The 21439-nt window shown below is 38.4% G+C and overlaps 1 protein-coding gene across 1 annotated transcript in view; it reads right to left on the minus strand.

The window, feature by feature from the left end:
- The window catches only part of BNC2 (basonuclin zinc finger protein 2), a 335260-nt gene that overhangs the window by 104482 nt on the left and 209339 nt on the right, over positions 1 to 21439 (minus strand). The window contains exon 3 of the mRNA XM_086770329.1: positions 18802 to 18904. Within this exon, the coding sequence (XP_086626455.1) occupies positions 18802 to 18904 (103 nt within the window). The remainder of the gene's footprint in view (positions 1 to 18801; positions 18905 to 21439) is intronic.

Genomic DNA, 21439 nt, shown 5'->3' on the forward strand with positions numbered 1-21439 from the left:
TCATAGGAGAGGTGCTCAGTCCCTCTGATCATTTTTGTGGCCCTCCTCTAGACTCGCACCAACAGGTCCACGTCCATATCTTTCCTGTGCTGAGGGCTCCAGAGCAGGATGCAGTGCTCCAAGTGGGGTCTCACCAGAGCAAAGCAGAGGGGCAGACTTTCCTCTCGCGACCTGTTGGCCACGCTTCTTTTGATGTAGCCCAGGATACAACTGACTTCCTGGGCTGTGAGCACACATTTCTGGTTCATGTCCAGTTTTTAATCTACCAGCACGCCCAAGTCCTTATCTGCAGAGCTGCTCTCAATCCCTTTATCCCCTAGCCTGTATTGATACTGGGAGTTGCCCCAACCTAGGTGCAGGACCTTGCACTTGGCCTGTTGAACCTCATGAGGTTCACATGGGCCCACTTCTTGAGATTATCCAGGTCCCTCAGGCATGTCAGCCACACTACTCAATTTGGTGTCATCTGCACATTTACCAACAGTGCACTTGATCCCGCTGTCTATGCCACTGATGAAGATATTAAACAGTACCGGTCCCAATATGGACCTCTTAGGGACACCACTCATTATTGAGTGATTCTTTTTCACAGATGCAGTTCAAAACAGGCCTAGTTTCCAAAGGTCACAATTAACTTTAATTCCTACAGCAGAAAGGTTCTCAGCTGAGCCCCAGAGACTACAATAGTCATAGGTTCAAAAGAAATTATAGAAAATTTATGATTAACTGATGACCACAACTGAAGCTATGCAGAGTTGATTTGGACCGTTAAAGGTTTGAAACTTAATCTCTAGGGGGAAAAAAGAAAACAGACACAACCTAAACCCCAGCCTTCTAAACATGTTAAAAATTAGTCCCCTGATTTACCATAAATTCTATCATGAATTCACTGCTATTTGAGCTGCCTAGTTTGTTTTACCCTTCAGTATGAATTTCATGTTGTTCACTGTGATGTGAATAATTTAGAGATGAGGGGAGGGGAGATTTGCAGGATGAAGGTAATTCTTATCCTCTTGTGAAGTTAAATATGATGGAATTGCATATGACATCACAAACTTTACTGCGTATCAGTGTTTACATTTGATTTTCTTTCCATTTTACAGACTATGTTGCAGCACCTAAGCTTCTTGCTGCTTTTTTTAAACAAAACTTTCTAAGCATTCAAAATAATTTTATAGGGACTTATTCTCCTGTACTTTGGTTTCTTCTTGGATTATGGTCACTGGGGAGTTCATGTACTCTTGATAAATTGCTTTCTTACATCCAGAGCGCAAAGGCCCTTATCATTTACTCGCTGGCTTCATTCAACACATTTACTCCAAGGAATACTTTGTCAGAGTTCTGGTTTCCTCATACTTCATTTCTTGCAACTGATTTGTATGATCTTTCCTATTGTGGTGGTGAAGTCAACTTTGAATAAATAGCTTTAAATATTAATTTAACATTCAAAAAAGATAAGGAATTGGCAAGCCTAGGGACTGCAGTCCTATGTCTCTCCACAGGACATTTATACTGCAGAATGTGAAGGGTGGGATTTTTCTTCAGAAAGCTCTTCTTCCAAAGTAGTTCAGCTACATAGGCTTCATGATGTTGGACTGATTTATTTACAAGGTCTATTGAATTGGATCTGATTGAAGCTTAAACAGCTCAAATACTTTCCTACCTTTTTTTTCCCCCTTTCATGTATGATATTTTTGTAACATGGTTATTTTGCCACTACTCTAACAGGTCATCAAAGTACTCAGCTAGAAAAGCCTAGAAACCTGATTTTGCTACTGTGCATGCTGTGCTGTACGTGTGCTGATATGTTTATCTGTGTACCTGGTGGGCAGAATAACCATTTGGGAAGAGTAAAATATTAATATTTAAAAGAAAATACTATTATTACTTGCAATAAGAATGCTGTAAATAATATTTGTGTTAATAGATGTCATTACCACTAATAAATAATATTAGTGTTAATAGGTCTTCTACCACACTATCAAAATAATTGAGCAGATCTGTATCACCTTGAGCTTCCCATTTTGTCCTGGTTTTGGCTGGGATGGAACCTATTTTCCTCTCAGGAGCTCCTGTGTTTTGAATTTAGTATCGGATTTAGTATCTGAAGAATGTTGATAAACACACTGATGATATGAGTTGTTGCTCAAAAGAGACCGAGGACACTGTCTGTCTTCCCAGGTTTCACTAATGTGCACATGCAGGAAGCTGTGAGGGGCATAGCCAGAATAATTGACCCAAACTGGTCAAAGAGAGTATTACATGCCATAAACATCATGCTCAGTAGATAAGTGGGGGTTGGCTGGGGGCGCATATCTCTCTCTTGCCCCTTTGCTTACTGCTCGTTTTCGTTTCCGTGATTGCTGCACAGGAAAGCCTGTATTGGTCATTGGGATGTCAAGTGGTGAGAAATTCTGCATCATTTATTTTGTATATTTCAGTATCCCTATATTTTGTTACAATTGTAATTTTCCATTGCTGTTCTAGTAAACTGTCTTCATCTCAACCCACGAGTTTTCCTTTCTTCCTGATTCTCTCCCCAATCCCACTGGGGAGGGAGACGGAGAGCAAGCAACTATATGGTGACTGTAGCTAAATCACAACACACCTTCAGTCTTAGAAAATGAGAATAGGGTCCAAAGAGGTTAACTGGCTTCTCCAAGTTTACACAAATTCAGACCATAGTCAAGATCTGAATGAATATTTTCTGAATGCTTTATAAATGCTTTATAACCACCACATCATACTGTATTTCTAATATATCTTAATATTGGTTTCTCTTTACTTAACAGTAAACCCTATGCCTGGAGTGAGGAAAAGCAAGTTCTGCCAGCTAAAGAAGACTTGGCTTGCTGAAGATTTTAAGGTCATGATTCTACATTGGTCCAAGTCAAAATGACTGGAAGACATTTTTCTCTAACGACTATTGGGTGGATTATAAAACTAATAGCTAGAGTGAGATTACAAAACCCTGTGGACATCTACCCACTTCATGTAATGTGACTATTCCGACGATAATAGCTTTGGAAAGGGTAAGATGAAACAGAAGCGAAAAAAGAAATAAAAAAGGTCCTTCTAAATTACTGAGCACACTCTTTGACTAGAGAAGAGAAATTTTTACAAGATACCTTGTACTATTTCATTTATCTGCAACATTTGTTTTCAAGCAATATCACCCGTAGACATCCACTTCTCCAAACACACACACATACAAATAAGAGTTAGTCCAGTGCTGGATTAACATTTCAAGTGACAGTGAAATGATCTCGAGTGTTTATTTGTGACCTTATCCTGCATATTATGTAATAAACAAAAAAAAAAGCAGTGAATTTTATCCTTCTGCAGTACAAGTCAGGATATGCACTGAAATGTGTAATTTGTAAGACAACAAAACACATATTTTTGCATGGGTGCGTAAGAATATTTGCAAACCAAAGACAGACCTCATGCTACAGACAAAGGAAAAAGTTGTACATGAAGACAAACGAAATGCACTTGCACCCATATTTGTCACCCATATGAGAAATGATAGTATGGTAAGCATCTGAAATTCTTACGGATCACTGACTATTGAAATCTCTTGCACTTGGCAGGAGAATGAAACTTTTCACTGTAATTTGTAATATATTAAAAATATGTTGTTTAAAAGAGATTGCTAAGGAAATAGTTGACAGAGAGAAGTTGCTTTCTGTAGTACCTCTAACTGATTTCTCCTCTGGTATCATTAATGAACTAATGCCAGTGTTCTAGGTGGATTCAAGAGGTCATTTATGTTGTTAGGCACATACTTTTTCAAATAAGAGATAAGAAAAGGACCTAAGTCGCATTGTTGATTTTTCTGTAAGAATAAGAGTATTAACCTTATCCTTCCTGCCAAGCCTCAGAGCAGATAGTTGTATTCTGCTGTCTGTCCTAAATTGTCCATTTAATTTCACGTAGATAATGCACTCTTCACTATCTTCTATTCTATACTATTGCTTCATTTTCTATATGCTAATGAACAATGCTGTGTTTCACAGATGAATACATTCAACAGTACCTGCAGCAGTGTATGATATTGTAAGTGCTTAGGAGACTTCAGGATGAAACATGCTATATAAAAGAATGAGCTTATCATACCTGCAAAATGACATGAGCATATGTGTCCTTATTAAGAAGATATCAGTGACTTAAAATCATAAACTACACATTAAAAGTCCCTTCCTACTGCAACATGAGGTATTACTCACACTTTTTACACTTTCAGTGGGCTCAAAAGTTCACCTAGAAAAGTCTTAACATCTTTTTGACTTTTTGGTTGTAACCCACACAATCCTTTCCGAAAACACGACTATGATGGGTTCAGCTAGGTGCTTAAACTAAGAAGGCTACCTTTTAACAGCCCAATTCAATTCTTAGCACTGCCTTGATAGCCTGATATTCTTTACTTCAATGTAAGTGGAAAGCTGTTCACTGACAGAGGAAGAAGAGATCTAATGGATCTTAAAATCACACACTTGCTGAGTAATTAATTTTTTTTTTGTGCAACAGCCCAAAAACACCCTTGTGTTTTACTATAAGAACATACAGCCAAGTAATCTTTCCCTGGTAAATTCTAAATTTCAATTACTTGTTTCAGAAATTTTAACTATTAAAAAAGGGAGGCAAAAAAAGGATGACAGAGAAGTAGAAGACATTACAGAAGATTTCCTTCAACACCTAAAAATGACTAATTGCGTAATTAGTATAGGAATTAGGAACTTTTCAGTACCGGCTTTCCTACCTATCTATGCGTCACAATTTAGATTATTTCAGTTGGAAGGGACCTACAATGATCATCTAGTCTAACTGCATGACCACTCCAGGGCTGACCAACAGTTAAAGCAGGAGGCAATTGTCCAAATGCCTTTTAAAACACTGACAGGCTTGGGGCATTGACCACCTGTCTAGAAAGTCTCTTCCCATGTCCGACCACCATCTCAGTAAAGAAAAGCTTCCTAATATCAAGCCTGAACCTCCTCATGTTGGCTTATCCACTCTTTACCTTACTATTATCCACTCTTACCTTACTCTTACTTACTATTCAAGTAAACAAAATTCCCCAGATTTTACGGAGATTTTGCTCAGTGTAATATGAATTGTAAAAGGAACTTTGAAACCGACACAATGTCAATCTTCACGTTACAGCCTGCAGCATTCCTATTATGCAAAATTCCAGCAAAGCACTTTAGACTTTTCTGTAACAAATCAATGAATGAACTTTCATGTTCCATTTGTGGCGGGGTGTTTTGTTTTGTTTTCTTTTTTTTTAATGTAGTAAAATAAGGAGGGGAAATCTACTTCACCATTTATACTTTACTGGAGTGTTGGTACCCCATGTAATTCAAAGGGAATTAAGTACAAAAGATACATTAAAATAAGGCTCAAATGTTGTTTAATGTATCAAAAGACAGAAAATAAAGACAAAATCTTTCATTTTGTCTATACTGTGGCCAGTTAATAGACTCAGCTATGCAAATTTACTCATTGACCTTAGATCCCTTCCTTCCTAACAGGCAGTGGATAAGGTTGACTAAATTAAAAGCCATGCTTCTGAGTGGATTACATTTTTGTTAAGCAAAAGAAATACAAACATGTAGTGATTAATTTTGTACTTTAAAAGTCTCATATTGTTTTTTTTTAATAGCTACAATAAAAGCATGACATTTTGGCTTTACTGAACATAGAAGAATGTTAACTATCCTAGCTCTAATGCAACTGGAGCTGTAAATACACATACCTCTTGCTAATTTCCTGATCCTAGATAAATATTTTTGTATCCCAGAGAGGGATGAAAAGGTTTGGTGAAACCCTTTCTCTCTGCTGATTTGCCTGACTACCTGTGTATCTCACAACACCACAGAGAAGAGTCAGTAGGTTGCAATGTACAAGTGATGGATCTCATTCCATTCCAGTTTTAAATCTGGGATCTGCAATAGTCCCACTCTAGACTTTCTTGCATGTTCTCTAGCCAGTTCTCTCACTTACCAAAGAGGGATACAGCTGCAGTGCATACACACATGCATATGACAATACAGAATTTTATAAACATCATCATCTTTCCAGATTACTAGATTTGTTCAAAGGTTAATAGGAAAATGAAAAAGAAATTTTATGTAGTCTGTGTCCAGACAATAATAGAGAGCTTTCCAGACTTCTTTTCAAAATCTAAATTACTGGGTCACTTTCTGCAGCAAGAGAAACCGAAATTAGCAGAAAGATTAAATATACAATATCAACCTAAAAAGATTCTGTAATATTGTTGCAGCAACAGCATGTCCAGGATGGTAAAACAGATACAGTATTATTCATGGCAACATTGTCTATCCTATTTGAGAAGTCGTGGCAATCTGGTGATGTTCCTGCCAACTGGAAAGAGGGTAATACAACCCCCACTTTTAAAAAGGGAAACAAGGAAGGCTCAGGGAACTACAGGCCAGTCTCACCTTTGTGCCTGGTAAGGTCATGAAGCAGATCCTGCTGGAAACCATGCTAAGGCACATGGAAAATAAGGAGGTGATTGGTAACAGCCAACATGGCTTCACTAAGGGCAAAGCACGCCTAACAGTGGCCTCCTACAACAGGGTTACAGCGTTAGTGGATAAGGGATGACCAACTGACACCATCGACCTGGACCTGTACAAAGCATTTGACACAGTCCCACACAACATCCTTGTCTCTAAGCTAGAGAGACATGGATTTGATGGACAGACCACACAGTGGATAAGGAATTGGCTGGATGGCTGCACTCAGAGAGTGGTAGTCAATGGCTCAATGTCCAAGTGGAGACTGGTGATGAGTGTCGTTTCTCAGCAGTTGGTATTGGGACTGGCCCTGTTTAACACCTTTGTTGGCAAGATGGACTGTGGGACAGAGTGCACGCTCAGCAAGTTGACCATGCTATGTGCTGCGGTCAACATTCTGGAGGGAAGGGATACCATCCAGAGGGACCTTGATAGGCTAGAGAGGTGAGGCCATGCAAACCTCATGAAGTTCAACCAGGCCAGGTGCAAGGTCCTGCACATACGTCGGGGCAATCTATAGCACAAACACAGCCTGAGTGGAAAATGGGTCGAGAGCAGCCCTGCAGAGAAGGCCTTGGGAGTGCTGGTGGACAAGAAGCTCAACAGGAGCCGACACAGGATCCTGGGCTGCATCAAAGGAAGCGTGGCCAGCAGGTCGAGGGAGGTCATTCTTCCTGTTTATTCTGCTCTTCTGAGACCTCACCTGGAGTACTCCATACAGCTCTGGAGCCCTCAGCATAAGAAGGATGTAGATCTGTTGGAGTGAGTCCAGAGGAGGGCCACAGAGATGATCAGAGGGCTGCAGCACCTCTCCTATAAGGACAGGCTGAGAGAGTTGGGGCTGCTCAGCCTGGAGAAGAGGAGGCTCCTGGGACACCTTATAGCTGCCTTCCAGTACCTAAAGGGGGCTTATAAGAAAAATGGGGGGAAACTCTTTAGCAGAGCCTGTTGCGAAAGGACAAGGGGAAATGGTTTTAAAATAGAAGGAGGTAGATTTAGACTTGATATAAGGAAAAAAATGTTTACAATGAGGGTGGTGGAACACTGGAACAGGTTTCCCAGAGAGGTGGTAGATGCCTCATCCATGGAAATATTCAAGGCCAGGTTGCATAGGGCTCTGAGCAACTTGATCTAGTTGAAGATGGTCCTGCTCCTTGCAGGGGGGGTGGACTAGATGACTTTTAAAGGTCCCTTCCAACCCAAACTATGGTATGAGTCTAAGCACAGAAAACTGTAGTTTGCTGTTGATTTTAGTTGTGAACATGAACAGCTTCACATTTTTCAGAGTTCAAGATTTTCTTCTTTTCTGTCAACCACAGAAAAAGAAGTAATAAACCCTCTCAAGAACAGAAGGTAGCTTACAAACCACTAAAACGCTGGAGGGACAGGCAAACTACTGCAGTCATAAGAGGTGGTCTAAGCTAGCCTCCCTCAGGATGCAGATTTAATACCGCTGTAACATGGTGTAATGTGGTGCATTTTGTAGGTGGAAAAAATTGCTCCTCAAAAATATCATGCTTAGAAGATGACTAAGGATAAGAAAACTTGCCAGTGTCTACTGAATGGCTCAAATACTTTCATGGTGTAGGAAATTATCCAATGCACCCCTGGCAGAAGCACAGAGAGCATGGGACATTAACATTTATATGGGTGGGTGAACATCCTGAATCAGTCTGGGTATAAATTCCAGCTACAGGATGGCATCCTTTGTTGATCTCCATTTCACTTCTGTCTTCATCCCTTTTACAAGCTAAGCCAGATAGAAAAGAAATGTTCACTAAGACACTGTGGATTCCAAAAGATCATGGAAGGAGAGTAAGTAAAACATATTCTGATCCACAGGCAAAACTAACTTTTCCTTGTGCCTTTTACTGTATTTAAAAGCTAGTAATGAAAACCATTTGCCAAATGCATTTAGTCTCTGATAGAGGGACACATATGTGATCTTCTAATTTACAGCTTGCATGTACAGATGTTCACACTTAGTAAAAGGATTCTTAATAGCATTTTAAAATTAAACGTGTGTTGATAATAGATGTTTCAAACCCAAACAACACAGCAACTAAACTGATAAATGTCTTCATGCCTCACCATGCCTCATGCTCTAACAAGGTTTTCATAACAGATCAAAAAAAAACCCCAGCACTTCAGTTGCATGTACACAAAATAGATGTTATTTTAAAAAGTCTGAATGAAAACTTTCATTAATTTTTCTGTCTATGATCTGATTCCAAGTTGAAACACTTAGATTGCTACTAGGTTTATGTAGCCGAAAGCAGAACCACAGTTTGTTCACAGACGTTGCTTGCTGTCTGCAATTTTTTTTTATCCCTTTGCAAAACTTTGAACCCCATCCAGCTTTGACACACTGCCTCTTCAGTTAATAACTATCAAGTTTCCCCTTGTCTCCTGTCTACTTTTCTTTGAGGCAATTGCGCACTCAGCACCCCGAGATAATAACACACATCTATAAGATAAAAGCAATGGCATTAATGTAATTGTCTGCCTTTCTCTCTTTAGCCTAATCTTTTTTTTCCTTCAGTTTTGACTGCCTCTGTGACACCTGTTTTTGTCTCCTCTGATCCTACGACAGGTTTTCCGCTGACAAGGTTTTTGCCTGACAGAGATTCTGCCAGACAAGAACATAATAAAATATGAAGAACTGCTTGTCAGAGTTTCTGCCAATGCTCACATGAGATAGAGGTGAAAAAAAAAAATCCTGCCTTTTTTTTTTTAAAGGGGCCCTGTGCTGGCCGCTTTTTGGCCTATCAGGAAAACAGCCTCCCTAGCCAATTCCTGTAAGCCAAACAGATGTTTTCTTTTATGTTTTCTTTCTACACAAAAAAACCCCCTTTTTCTTCGATAGTGGAAAACATGATTACAGAGGAAAAAAAGAAGAACTAAAAAAAACCTAAAACACTTTCTCCTAAATTCTTGCCTGTAAAATGAAGGGTAGACCTAACTTTGTGTAGTGGTACCTGATGAGCACATTTTTAATTCAGAATTGACCCCTTAAATAAATATAAATAAAGTGGTAGGCTTTTTCTGCCTTCTCCTTGTTGAAAGATAATGCGTTCAAAGGAACAATCTGTAAAAAACCTTCATTCCAAGTTCTCAGGAAAACATCTGGGTCACTAGACATCTTCTGCGTGGGGACACTGCATGAATGAAGACACCTGACTATGGAGATCATGGTAGGGGAGATGAGACAGAGCCTCTTCTCTTTTGTGGGATTTGGACCTTACAGTCCTCTCTGTCACTGTGTGCATTTGTGCCTTTGTGAAGGAGGACTTCAGCACTGATGATTACCACTAAGGAGAAGCACATGTAGATTAATCATGTGAGTGTCCCAGCACACAGCTGCTTTTGTGTATGTTAGTATCATCTGTCACCCCTGCCAGAGACAGCAACTGTTGGTCAGTCCATGCTGTGACAGCCCTGAGTGCACCAGCTGGTGTTCATTGGACACAACCAGGGACCAGCCTTTCTGCAGATGTCTACCTTGCATTCTCAGACAATGGATCCAGGACCCCTGCTAAAGCTCAGGCCTCAGCCTTCAATCCCTACCTAAGGTACATCGTAGATGTGCCTGTCTGTAGTCCTGTCTTCTAGATGACACTCAGACCCATATTACAGCCTGGTCTTCAGCCTTGTCTCTGGCCTCACCTTCTTTTGTTCCTGACTGGAGCCCCTGGATGGACCCTTAACCTGACTCTTTCACTTGCTATGCCTGAGGTTGTCAATTGATCCAGTTACCAGCACCTACTTCTGTCTACTGTGATCAAACCTCAAGGAGCTGTGCCTGGTGTAGGCATGGCCAGTGCTAGAGTTGCCCTTGACACCTCTTTGTTCAGCAGCTCCGCTTTTGCTGCTCCTTGACACATGGATTGACAGTGCCATTGCTGAAACCTACAATTTATAATGGAAGCCACCAAATTAACGTATCTCTATTACCTTGACTCATCTTTGATCTTTCCTATCGCTTGTCTCCAAAGCCAAATACCTTCTTCCTATCAACCATTAAAACCTTCTTAAAAATATTCTCTCCCTTAATAATGCTGAGATAGGAGTTAATATATATCTTAATTGTCCTAATACCATCTGGTTGACATACTATACACAGTGAGACAGAAGTACACTTGGGAATCCTGGATTGTGGTCTGTATTTGGAGGATTTCCATCTTAATCCAAATGCACCTCAAATTCCATTAACTGTGATTAACAGATTCTCAGAAAGTCTAGGTTGGAAGGGATTTTTGTAGATTGTCCGGTGCAGCCTTCTAGTGAAAGCAGGGCCCCAGATTAGGTTATCTCTGGTCCTGTCAAGCTGAGTCTTTGCTATTTACAGTGGGGCAAATTCCACACTTCTCCAGGCATCTTTTACGCAGCCCTGAAACCTCTAATGAAAATACAACAGGTATTGCCCACCTGTTAACTTTACTCTGTTTGGGTGGGGTACTGTGTTGTAGAGGCATTTCGCAAAGGCAAGTCAAGACTGTGGTGGTGTTTCAGTCCAGGACGTAACTCTGGTTGAAGCCTATGAAATGCTTTCCCACATGTGCTAAACCACCTCAGTTTTCCCAGGAAAACCTGCTGTTCTAAAGTTGCTGACAGCTGAAGATGTTCAGACCCTGGGAAGACTGGTTCATACAGCTAGTTCTACCATTCATAAACAACAATCTTTCCTACTCCAATTCATGCACTGTGACCACTTCACAAAGTTCCTGTTAAATATACTTCAGAAAAAATTACTGTAATCAATTAGAAAATAATTAGAGAAGTCTTTGAGACTGATGTTATACATTTATTGTATTACCTTTTTTATTTCTAAAATCCAGATGGAAATGGGATAATAAAGTAACACTATTTATCTGCTAAATTAATCTGGGGCAAGTTTTCTCATAATGCTACAGCTCAAATTGAAATTCTTCCTAGTAAGTAAAAAAAAAAAAAAAAAATGTTTTTTCCATTGAACTTCCCATTTGCAAAACTGAAAGCTGAGGTAAAGTTACCCATGGTATTATCATTACTTTGTAACATCTGAAAGCAATATGAATTTTTTATTCTTGCAGTCAAATCCCATTTTAACCTCATGAAGCTATATGGAATGGAGCAGTAAGGTTTGTTTCATTTAGAGCTCTTTCAATTTGTGTTCTGCTTAACCTAGTGAACTCTAGTTAATTAAGATGTTCCTATAAACAATTAAGCTTCTTGTAGGATCGTTAAGAAGATATAAAAATTTATGATGTAATAAAGTGTAATAAAATGATAAAGTGGTTAGCACATCACAGCAATTCATGTGCAGCAGTATAGGTGTTAAAAGAGACAAGTAAGCAGGTACTGTCACCTAAACATCCTAGAGAATCGTGGATGCCTGTGTTGCAGAAGTCCACCACTGCTGCCCCACAAATCCACTTGTGATTTGCACTCTCAGGTCCCACAGAATTTATCCTACTCATGTGGGAATCAAGCTGGGAGAAGTAGACACTCTTTTGCTCCTATTTGAGGCTATGTCATGTAGTGAACCCCCTATCACCACACTTAAGGTGGCAAGGGTTTCACTGACTATCTTTCCAAAAAAAACAGCCTCTACTATGTCTGTAAAGAGGAATTCCAAGTGCTAATTAAAAAATAAATGTTTTAATTGCCTTTGCTCCATCTTGCACATAGTAAGTCTATTTTTTTCCTTACTGGATTCTGTCCCTTAAAAGAGAGGGCAAGACATCATTGTCTAAGACATCTCCTAGCACTTTATCCTTTGGTACTGGGTGTACTAAATGGGATGAAGCCTTCTCTGTAAAATGTAAATTCAATAATGATGGTCACCAAATAACAATATCTTGCACTTTTGAAATACCTTTAATCTAAACTTCTCTGGGCATTTTATAGCTAGTCAAGGGAGATCAAAGCTACAAAAGTGGCCTTATATGTATTTCAGAGTTGACAATGAGTATCTGATAGTATTAATGACAGTTCTGAGGGAGCACAAACTATGATTAGTAAGTTAAAAGTTTTTCAGACAATGAAAAGTTCACAATGAGAAAGGGCTCCACTTTGAGATATGAATATAGCCCAACCCAGCAGAAAAGAGCACTATGCTTCAGAATGGGTCATGGTCCATTTAGGGCTTACCAGGTACTGGAGTCCTTAACTGACTGCTTAATGTCTGGTCAGGGGTAATCTCACCTGACCACGTCCAAGGGATATTGGCATATTCATACCAGGGCTGTGAGCCAATAAAGTTGAGGAGAGGGAGAAAGCTCTAACCTCTTTCTGACTGTGTTAAGATGTCCTCGGGATGGCAGCGAAGAAAAGAAAAAATATTTTCATCGGAATGGACCCCCAGGGAAACCCAAGGAGGTGTGAGTGTGAACATATGTAAATTAGCGTCTGTGGTTTACCCCCAGGGAAAATCTTACTCTGCACTTGAGGATGTCAGATTTGCATGAGGACTAAACCCTTGACCATATGGTTTTATAAATATCATCTGAATACAAGGATGGAAAAGGAAGGCTTTTTATTTGATCTTGGAGCAACTAAGCATTGTTTCCTTTGTGTCACTTGTATCTTATAAACCTTTGAAACAATATTATTTGTCTTGGATGTCCTAATACCTGGATAATCTCATTTGCTTTTACCTCATCTTGACTTGCATTAAGGGTGATCTCAGAGTAACCCAAAGCAAATACTACATCACATCATTCCTACCAATGTGGCAGGCTTTAAAATCAGATACAGGGTCAGAGTACCCACAAGATAGCAAAGTGCATCTTCTCTGTGCTGCACTGGCCACTTTGAGAGTTGCTGCTGAAGGGAAGCAAAAAGGGATAGCATAGGCATAAAACGGGACTTTAAAAAGTGTTTACCAGTAATGAATGCTAATCAGGTAAGGTTCCTGGAAGCAACTGAGTAATGAAAAATATGCCTCAGCCTTCAGGGTCAAAAGGAAGTTATAACAGATAGATTAAAATGATTCTGTCAGTAAAAGACAGGAAAAGCCAGACTATATCTAAAATAGTTTTACTTTAAAAGTACTGAAGAGCTAGCTTTTGTTATCAGTGAATTGTAAATAATTATTTTCTAAAAATCTCTATGTAGCTAAAAAAAAAAGGAAATCTACAATGTTCTCAAGTCATTTTAAAAAATTAAATAAACTGAATAGAAGGAAGTATCCTCAGTATGCTAAGGTTGTGATTATTATGGAACAATACAAAAATAACCCAGTTACTTTACCAGTAAACGATTGATCCTATTAATTACATTACATTTCTCCTTTCCTTTTTTTTTAGTATTTATTATCTACTATCTCCATTTTTAAGTAAAGAATAACGTGGCAGTTCTGCCAGCTTTTAGAGAAACTCTAAGTTCTGTGATGTGTTTTTTGCTTTGTTTTGCTTTGTTTTACTTTATTAGAGAACATCTTTGACTTTGCAAACCTGGATCTCTTTCATTTAAGAGCTTTGGACTGAGACAAATATAGGAACTCTGCTAATTTTTATTTCAACGTAGCACTCCTCTTACTTCCTGCCACACTCCCATGCAGCTCACTTTTAAAATCTAAACCTTTGTCCCAGACCAAGTCCTTTCAGCACCTTCAGGGTAAGGGAGAGATGCAATTTCTAAAATTTCCACAACATTCTTCTTTTTCTTTTCTTATTTACACCTGTCCTTCCTTTCTTTTGTTTTCACTTCATGTTTCTTTTACCTGACAATTTCATGAACTATCATGTAGAAATGTTCTGTTCTGAATGAAGAAGTCACAGTCATGTCATACATCCGACTTTATGACAGAGCACTCTCTATTTTCTACTGGAGGTTGCTGTTTTCATTGTTAGCCTCATTTATGGCAAGCTAGTACATGCATTATATAAGTACTGGCAGCAGAAAACTTCCTTCAGAAGGTGAAAGTGTAACCCACAAGGCAAGTCTCTGAGCATGAGTATTCACTGGATGGAGCTTTAAAACTGAAAAAGCATAATGGATTTACCCTGTGCACCAAAATCTACTAGTTTATGTAATTTTCACTAAAAACAAAAGGAACTTAATCTCCAAGTTACTAGAGAAAAGGCCTGGCCAAGTCTTGGACTGGAGATGCTGCTGTATGTGCTAAAGCCTACTTGAATAAATAGCCCAGCCTTGAGCTGTGCCGATTGGCATGATGCAGATGCAAAGATATCAAAGATCACTAGAGGGCTAAGGATGAGCTTTCTCTGAGAGAAAAAAAAAAAAAAACAAAGAAGGAAGACAGCAAAAATGTTCAAAGGATACTTCATTTCCTAGAGTAAATTGAACAGTGTGAAATTCAGCTAGTCCAAGAATGCACAGTATACTAAAAACATCTGAAAAACATGCTGCTGCTGTCTGATTGAGATTACCGGGGATCAGTTTGAGGGGAAGACAGAGAACTAGTATTTCTAATCTTCTGACTCTCTCTGAAACAACATGACAATGATTTCAGAAAAATAATATTATTACACTGTGGTTTTTTAAAAAATCACTGTGAAGTCTGAGATACTGGAACTAAAATAAATAGAATGAATGTCATAAATAACAGCTTTAGTCCACTATGGCATATGTCACCTTGGCACAACTTTTTAGAGCAAAACGGTTGTAAGAGAGGGTAGATTGTATTTCCCATTGATGCTGCATTGGGTCTTTTGATCTGTTGGACTAGGTATAATAAGAGTATTTCTGCCAGCCATACGGTAGGTATTATTCTGACATCAATGACAAACACACAAGGCAAAATACAAAGTCAATGAAATCAACATCTTTTGACTGCACGCTTGCTTAGTTTCTTTCCTGATAGGCTAAGACACTTCTGCTAGGTGAAACAGGTGGCAAATAAAGTGGGGTTTTTTCATTATTTCCAATAAAGTTTGAGTAAGTGATTTTTGTGTAGTAAGCTAGTAAAATGTCATTACTATCTTCATAGTATAATGTTACTTTTAATACAACAAAAATAGCAGGACAACAAAAATAGCAGGAGAAGAAATAGATTCAAGCACGCAAGAAAGTCTTAATTTTTGTCATCATCTTACTCCTACATTATTTAAAAGCCACAAAATAGCAATTGCCTGTGTTAAAATAAATTCTCCTTTAAAAAGTGACTACAAGGATTTTAATAAGATTTCACCTTTCACCATAAGGACTCTACAAAGTATCTTAACCATTAAGAAAAAAAAAGAAATAGAAGAAGGAAAAACATCTAACTGCTATCTGTTTGCCTGCTTGAGGCCTAGGAAATGGCTTATCCAATTTAAACCATTTATTTTTTGTTTTAGAAAATAAATCCCCACCCAAGCTGACAATATGAAAGCCAGGCTTCAGCTGAAAACAAATTAAAACAGTCTAGTTATCCAAATCCCCTAAAATATCCAGAGATTCACACCAGCAATAACCCATTCTCCATTAAGCACAGCAGTATTAGCGAATGCTGCTATGGTCTACACAGCTTTTGGCTTCAGCCTTAAAAATACCGATGTTAGGATTACCATTGTAGCACAGGGGTGCAGGATCAAAATTTGATAAGCTGAACTTTTGCCAACAGAAACATTTATCTTGCCACAAACAAACGTCTCTGATTAATCTGTTCACATATTGACAATCCTACTTTCAGCAACTCCAGATAGAAGAAACTGAAATTGTAGGAAATCTTCCTTTCAAGATGTGCATAGCTCATTTTAGGTGAGCAACAGAAAACATTAAAAAGATGACTGAAGTAGGAAAAAAGAAAACAGGCCAGCAGTTGGAAAATGCAATAATCCTGGGGTGACTGTATACTCTTTCCTCCTCACTCCCAAGAATACTAACATTTTAAATGCCGGTTATTAACATGAATTAATTCTGCACAGATTAGTCAAGCACAGCCTGAGAAGACTGCCGTTCTAAGCTATTTTTGATCTATTCAGTTAATTATGATTCTAGGTTATCAGAACTGAATAAGCACAGTAATTCCTGTTGGAAACACCTATTCTTTGATAATTACATTCAGTAAAGCACTACATCATGTGTCAAGGAGCTGAGTTTAAATTCATTAGTAAAAATCAGACTGAAACCCTTTAATTAAAGCAGCAGAAAATACTATTTGCATTCAAGGAACAACTTCTGAAAGTACAGTGCTAACGATGTAAAGAAAATAACTTCTAAACAGCAACCTCATTCAGTCATTTTGAAGTCCAGACGTTACAGTGCAATGAACTGATCAGTCTCCTGAATGCTGCCCTGAAAATCCTGGAAAACAGCTAAGATCAAGAATTGAAGCAGATGCATCATAGTTTCCAGGAAGTAATTTATAAGCCTGTGCTTTGAGTATGTATATGAAACACACCTCTGACTTGTCTTGCTCTGCCATAAAATGTAAATACTCCAGATGAATGTACACAAAGTGTACTAAAAAAAAATAAATCAGAGCATTCTTCACTTGGTGCAGTAGTAAAACAAACACCTTCTAATAATATATAGCTGTATTAAGTTTTCTCTTCGGAATGTTAAGCACTTGGGAATGGGAGCAGGTGGTGTATCCCTAACCATCACATTCATCTTTCAACTTTCTGGATTTGTAAAACAGGGACATTACTATTATACACATTGTGGTAATCTCAGATTACTGTCACATATTCTGATTTTGAATTGAACCATCTCACGGGGAAGAATTTATCAGGAAAATCTGATCACACTCTTCTAAGATTTACTGGTTGAAAAGAAAATGTGGGATGCCCATATGCCAGAATCTAAGTGCTAGCCTCCTAATTTCTTTTACGCAACAGGAGGACACCCTGGAAAACAGCTAGACAAGTCTTACCTATCTGTGGATCAGCAGAACTTCAGATGCTGATCCTACACAAAGCCTGCAGCAAGCCTGAACTATACAAATTTTGCAAGGTTTAGCGATCCTTCCAAGAAATGTGAGTCTGTTTATACTGTGACTGAAGATATTTTTCTGGGAATTGAGAAGAGTGAAAATAACCTGTGTCTCTAGAGAACCTAGTATATAATAAATCTGCACCCAGCTACCAGATTGGTGGTGTTAGGGTATTTCTAGGCAGGCTGTATATATTACTATGCAGTGACACAGGACTGCATGGTACCTGCTTTCCTGCTTTCCTTTCCATGTTTGTGATTGTTTTGAAAACTTCTCCAGCAGTCTCTCCTGTTAAGTTTGATGAGCATTCACACTTGCTGTATGTCAGCATTCTCAAGCATAAATACACACAGACATGAACTAAACAGAGATCAAGTGCATCTTAGGAGGGAGTAGTAGACTTGGGGTCTTCCACCCCAAGTGGGGTGGAAGCTTCCACCCCAAGTTTCATCAAAATAAAATAAAATTCATAGAATATAACCCACTAAATATCTGGCAGAAGTGGGGAATGAAGACTGTGCTTGCTTAGGTACCAATAGCCAAGACCGTGATAAGAAATCTCCTATACTAATTCTTCTGCAAATATAGTAATATCGTACTATTTCTCTTCCCCCTCTCTCCTCCCCCTACCCCCCCTTTTTTTTTTCTTCACACTACACCCTTTAGGTATCCTCCTTATTTGCCTTCTAATTGTGTATACAGGCCTTTTGTTCTCTCTCATGCATAGCTTAAGCAAGACTGTCAAGAAAAAAAAAAAAAAAAAAAAACACACCAAACACACAAAACAGTAAAGGACAGATAAAATGGAAGGTCTATAAGTGATGCCTTTCTATAGGATCTGGGCATTCTAATCCTTTCTTTGTTTCTTTAGCTACTTAAACATGGGAAGAGAGGTTCAACTCACAGATTATAAATGTACACTTTTGTTGAGCCATATGGGATACACTTATTTGATTGCGACATCCAAGCTCTGAAAGTTTGTCATTGCCGTATTTGAATTTACATTAGGCTCTGTGACTTACTGACTAATGCTTCTTTGCAATACAAACTGTGCTGTGCAACCATACTATAAACTTTTTGCCCTTCTGCTAAGCCCTGCTAGAAAGACATTTTTTCCTCGGGGCTCGAATATTCTTTCGAGCTGTATGTAAGCTGTTGGAACTCCAGTAGCACTTGAAGGTATTGACAGAATAACAGACCCTCACTTTTTCATCTTACAAATTGTGTAAAAAAAACCCACATGCACACATATGTATGCACAAAATCAGTGCATGCACATGCACATACAGACAAATAGATATCATTTATGCCTTTATCAGTCCAGCTCTTAGTATTCAAAGATAATGGGAAAGATGGACAGAATAGAGGAGAAAGCCTGGAACAGACATTTCTTACCATGTGCCACCCAGCCATGTTTACACTGATCACAGGTTCTCAGGTTAATCTTCCCTGGCTGAAAACATTCACATGTGCAATTTACCAGTGTACAGCGGATGGCCTGGAAAAAGAAACAGAAAACATACATTAATGTCCTTCTTCCTTCTGCTGCAAATTTGTTGTGAGGGCTGGAAGGGTATTAACTCTACAGCAAAAACCAGCCTCCTAACATTGAAAGCATTGCTCATTCTTTTAACTAGAGATTAATTTTCTTTCAAAAACATGTATCAGTATTCCTGAGCGCTGACAACCAAAATGCTTATTCAATAATAACATAGTCTGTTGTCCCATGGAGATGAATACATTCCTAAGGTCTTTAAAAGAATTGCTCTATTTCCTTCAGGAAAAAAAGCAGTAGGATGAAGATTCTGTAGGTGTTCCACAAATTTCCTGGGTTTGCATCAACTGCCTGAAGGAAAATGCTACTAGTGGTGTCTTACAATAGCAGCACATCAGCTGATTAAAACGAAGAGTAAAATGAGGAAACTAAAACATACAAAAAAAAAGGAAAACTACAATTCTCTTTCCCATTCCCCAACAGTATCCAAAGGTTGTTCTCAAGTTTCCTTTTTTGGGTTCACATAAGATATAACACTGCTACAGAAAGAAGTCATGGATTTGATGTGCTCCCAAAACAGGATAAAATCAAGGTGCAAGGATAGGACTGGTTCATAAAACATCCTGCAACTTTCCTCTGCATCTATCACTTTCTCCAATATCTAGGCACAGCCCTTTACTTCTTAGCACTTCCTAGCTGTCAAACATATATTTCTTTGTTTTGCAAAAGATGAAACTATTTCAAAGCAGCAATGCTAAAACTCCAGTCCCATGCAGAGATCGAAAATTTGCTTAAATAATACACCTTATTAACATCTCCCTTTAAAAAATCATTTCAAAAAGTACACAGGTTTACTTTGACAGGGGCTAGCTACGTCCATAGAAGAGTGAACATAAATTGAACGAGACTCTTTTTAATGTGTAACAGACATATGTTTTCAAATAGTGTAGAAGATGACCTGTGCACTTCAAACTGCTACTAATAAATTTATGGCATGCATTTAGATGTAATTTGCATGGAGATTTCTGAGACAGAGAAGCTTATTCTGATCATTCACAGATTAACAATCTACTGTAACTACCAGAGCTGCCAGGAAAAGATATCTCTATAGATTTAGATGCAATCAATGATTACTCGGGGGCTAAAGTGGGGGAAGGGTGCTTGGTACCTATGGCCAGTGAGCTACTCAAGCATTATGAAGACTCTTGCCTTTTCCAAACAATTAACACACACACACACACACACACACACGCACACTCTTTCCATATAAGAAATTAATTACCTTACTGTACTGACTTACAGAAAATTACATTCAACTTTAGCCAAGCTAAACTCCTTGCTTGCTGACAATGAAAAAGGTTCAGAGTTATTTTAAATTTTTTATCTCTTTGCTTATCTGCATCAGACAGCAATTTAAAGCTATTTATAGTTCATGGATCCACTTGAAATCTGTATTTCTCTGCAAGTTTCTGGTACAAGAGCCTTTCTCTCTCCTATCCTAGCTGCAATTTTACCATCTTTTACTCTCAAAAACCTGGTGGGGAAAAAAAATATCCTGCTCTATTATGCCTGACACTTCAGGGCCTCAGTTCCAATGTCACCTGTCCAATTACTCATTAGCTAGGTTATAAAACACTGCTGTATGTATGCATGATTAAAAGAATTAGTAATATGAAATATAAGGGTACCAAAGAAGTGCTGACCATGCAAGAATAATATATGTGTTTGTGGGTTATGAGAAAAAAAAATTATCCTGAAAGGTCCTGTTTCATGTTCAATAGTTTATTGACTCAGTAATATATCAGGTCTCCACTGGTCAGTAATGGTGTTCTTTCTCTAATATGTTCATTAATTAATGAACTCAGTAATTAATTGTACTGCAAGAAGAAGGGCTTACAAAATGGCATTCTTATTTTACCATAAAAGGTTTTCTCACATTCACCACCTTTTTTTAAATCTCTGCAGCAATGTGACACACATTCTATTTGATGTTACTTTGTCTTGTTCACTAGCAGTATGTATAGTAGGAGTAATATAGTGTACGTACACAGACTAGATGAAACTGTGTCATTTGGTAGAGTCGCTTTATTACAGCTCATCAGCATTTCCATTACAACCCTACCTATTTTTGGCCTAGAGGTTAACAGGTTGCCTGTAAAAATTGGATTCAGCCTGAACCTGAAATACAATGTTTCAGCCTAAGAGAGAGTTTTATTACACATATTCAAAAATGATCCATTTAGCCATTATAAATTATAAGATGCAGGGAAGAAGTTTAAAGGTTTCATGTGTCTTTTCCTCAGTCTTGACGGTGCAAAGTGTTGAAGGAGATTAATTAATTAGGAAGATTTATTATATTTTATACATATCCCTCCCAAATTCACACAAACTTTTCAAAAACATGAAAATGTCAGCTTGCTCCTCAAAAACCTAAATCTGAAAAGGCTTCAAAAAGAGCTATGCATTTTTATAAAGTAATATGGATTGGCATGAGAAACCCCAGAGATAAGGAGCATGGCCAAAACATTCAGCCTGGGC

This window comes from Chlamydotis macqueenii, chromosome Z (genome assembly GCF_036417535.1).
Source record: "Chlamydotis macqueenii isolate bChlMac1 chromosome Z, bChlMac1.mat, whole genome shotgun sequence".
In the NCBI taxonomy this organism is placed as follows: Eukaryota; Metazoa; Chordata; class Aves; order Otidiformes; family Otididae; genus Chlamydotis; species Chlamydotis macqueenii.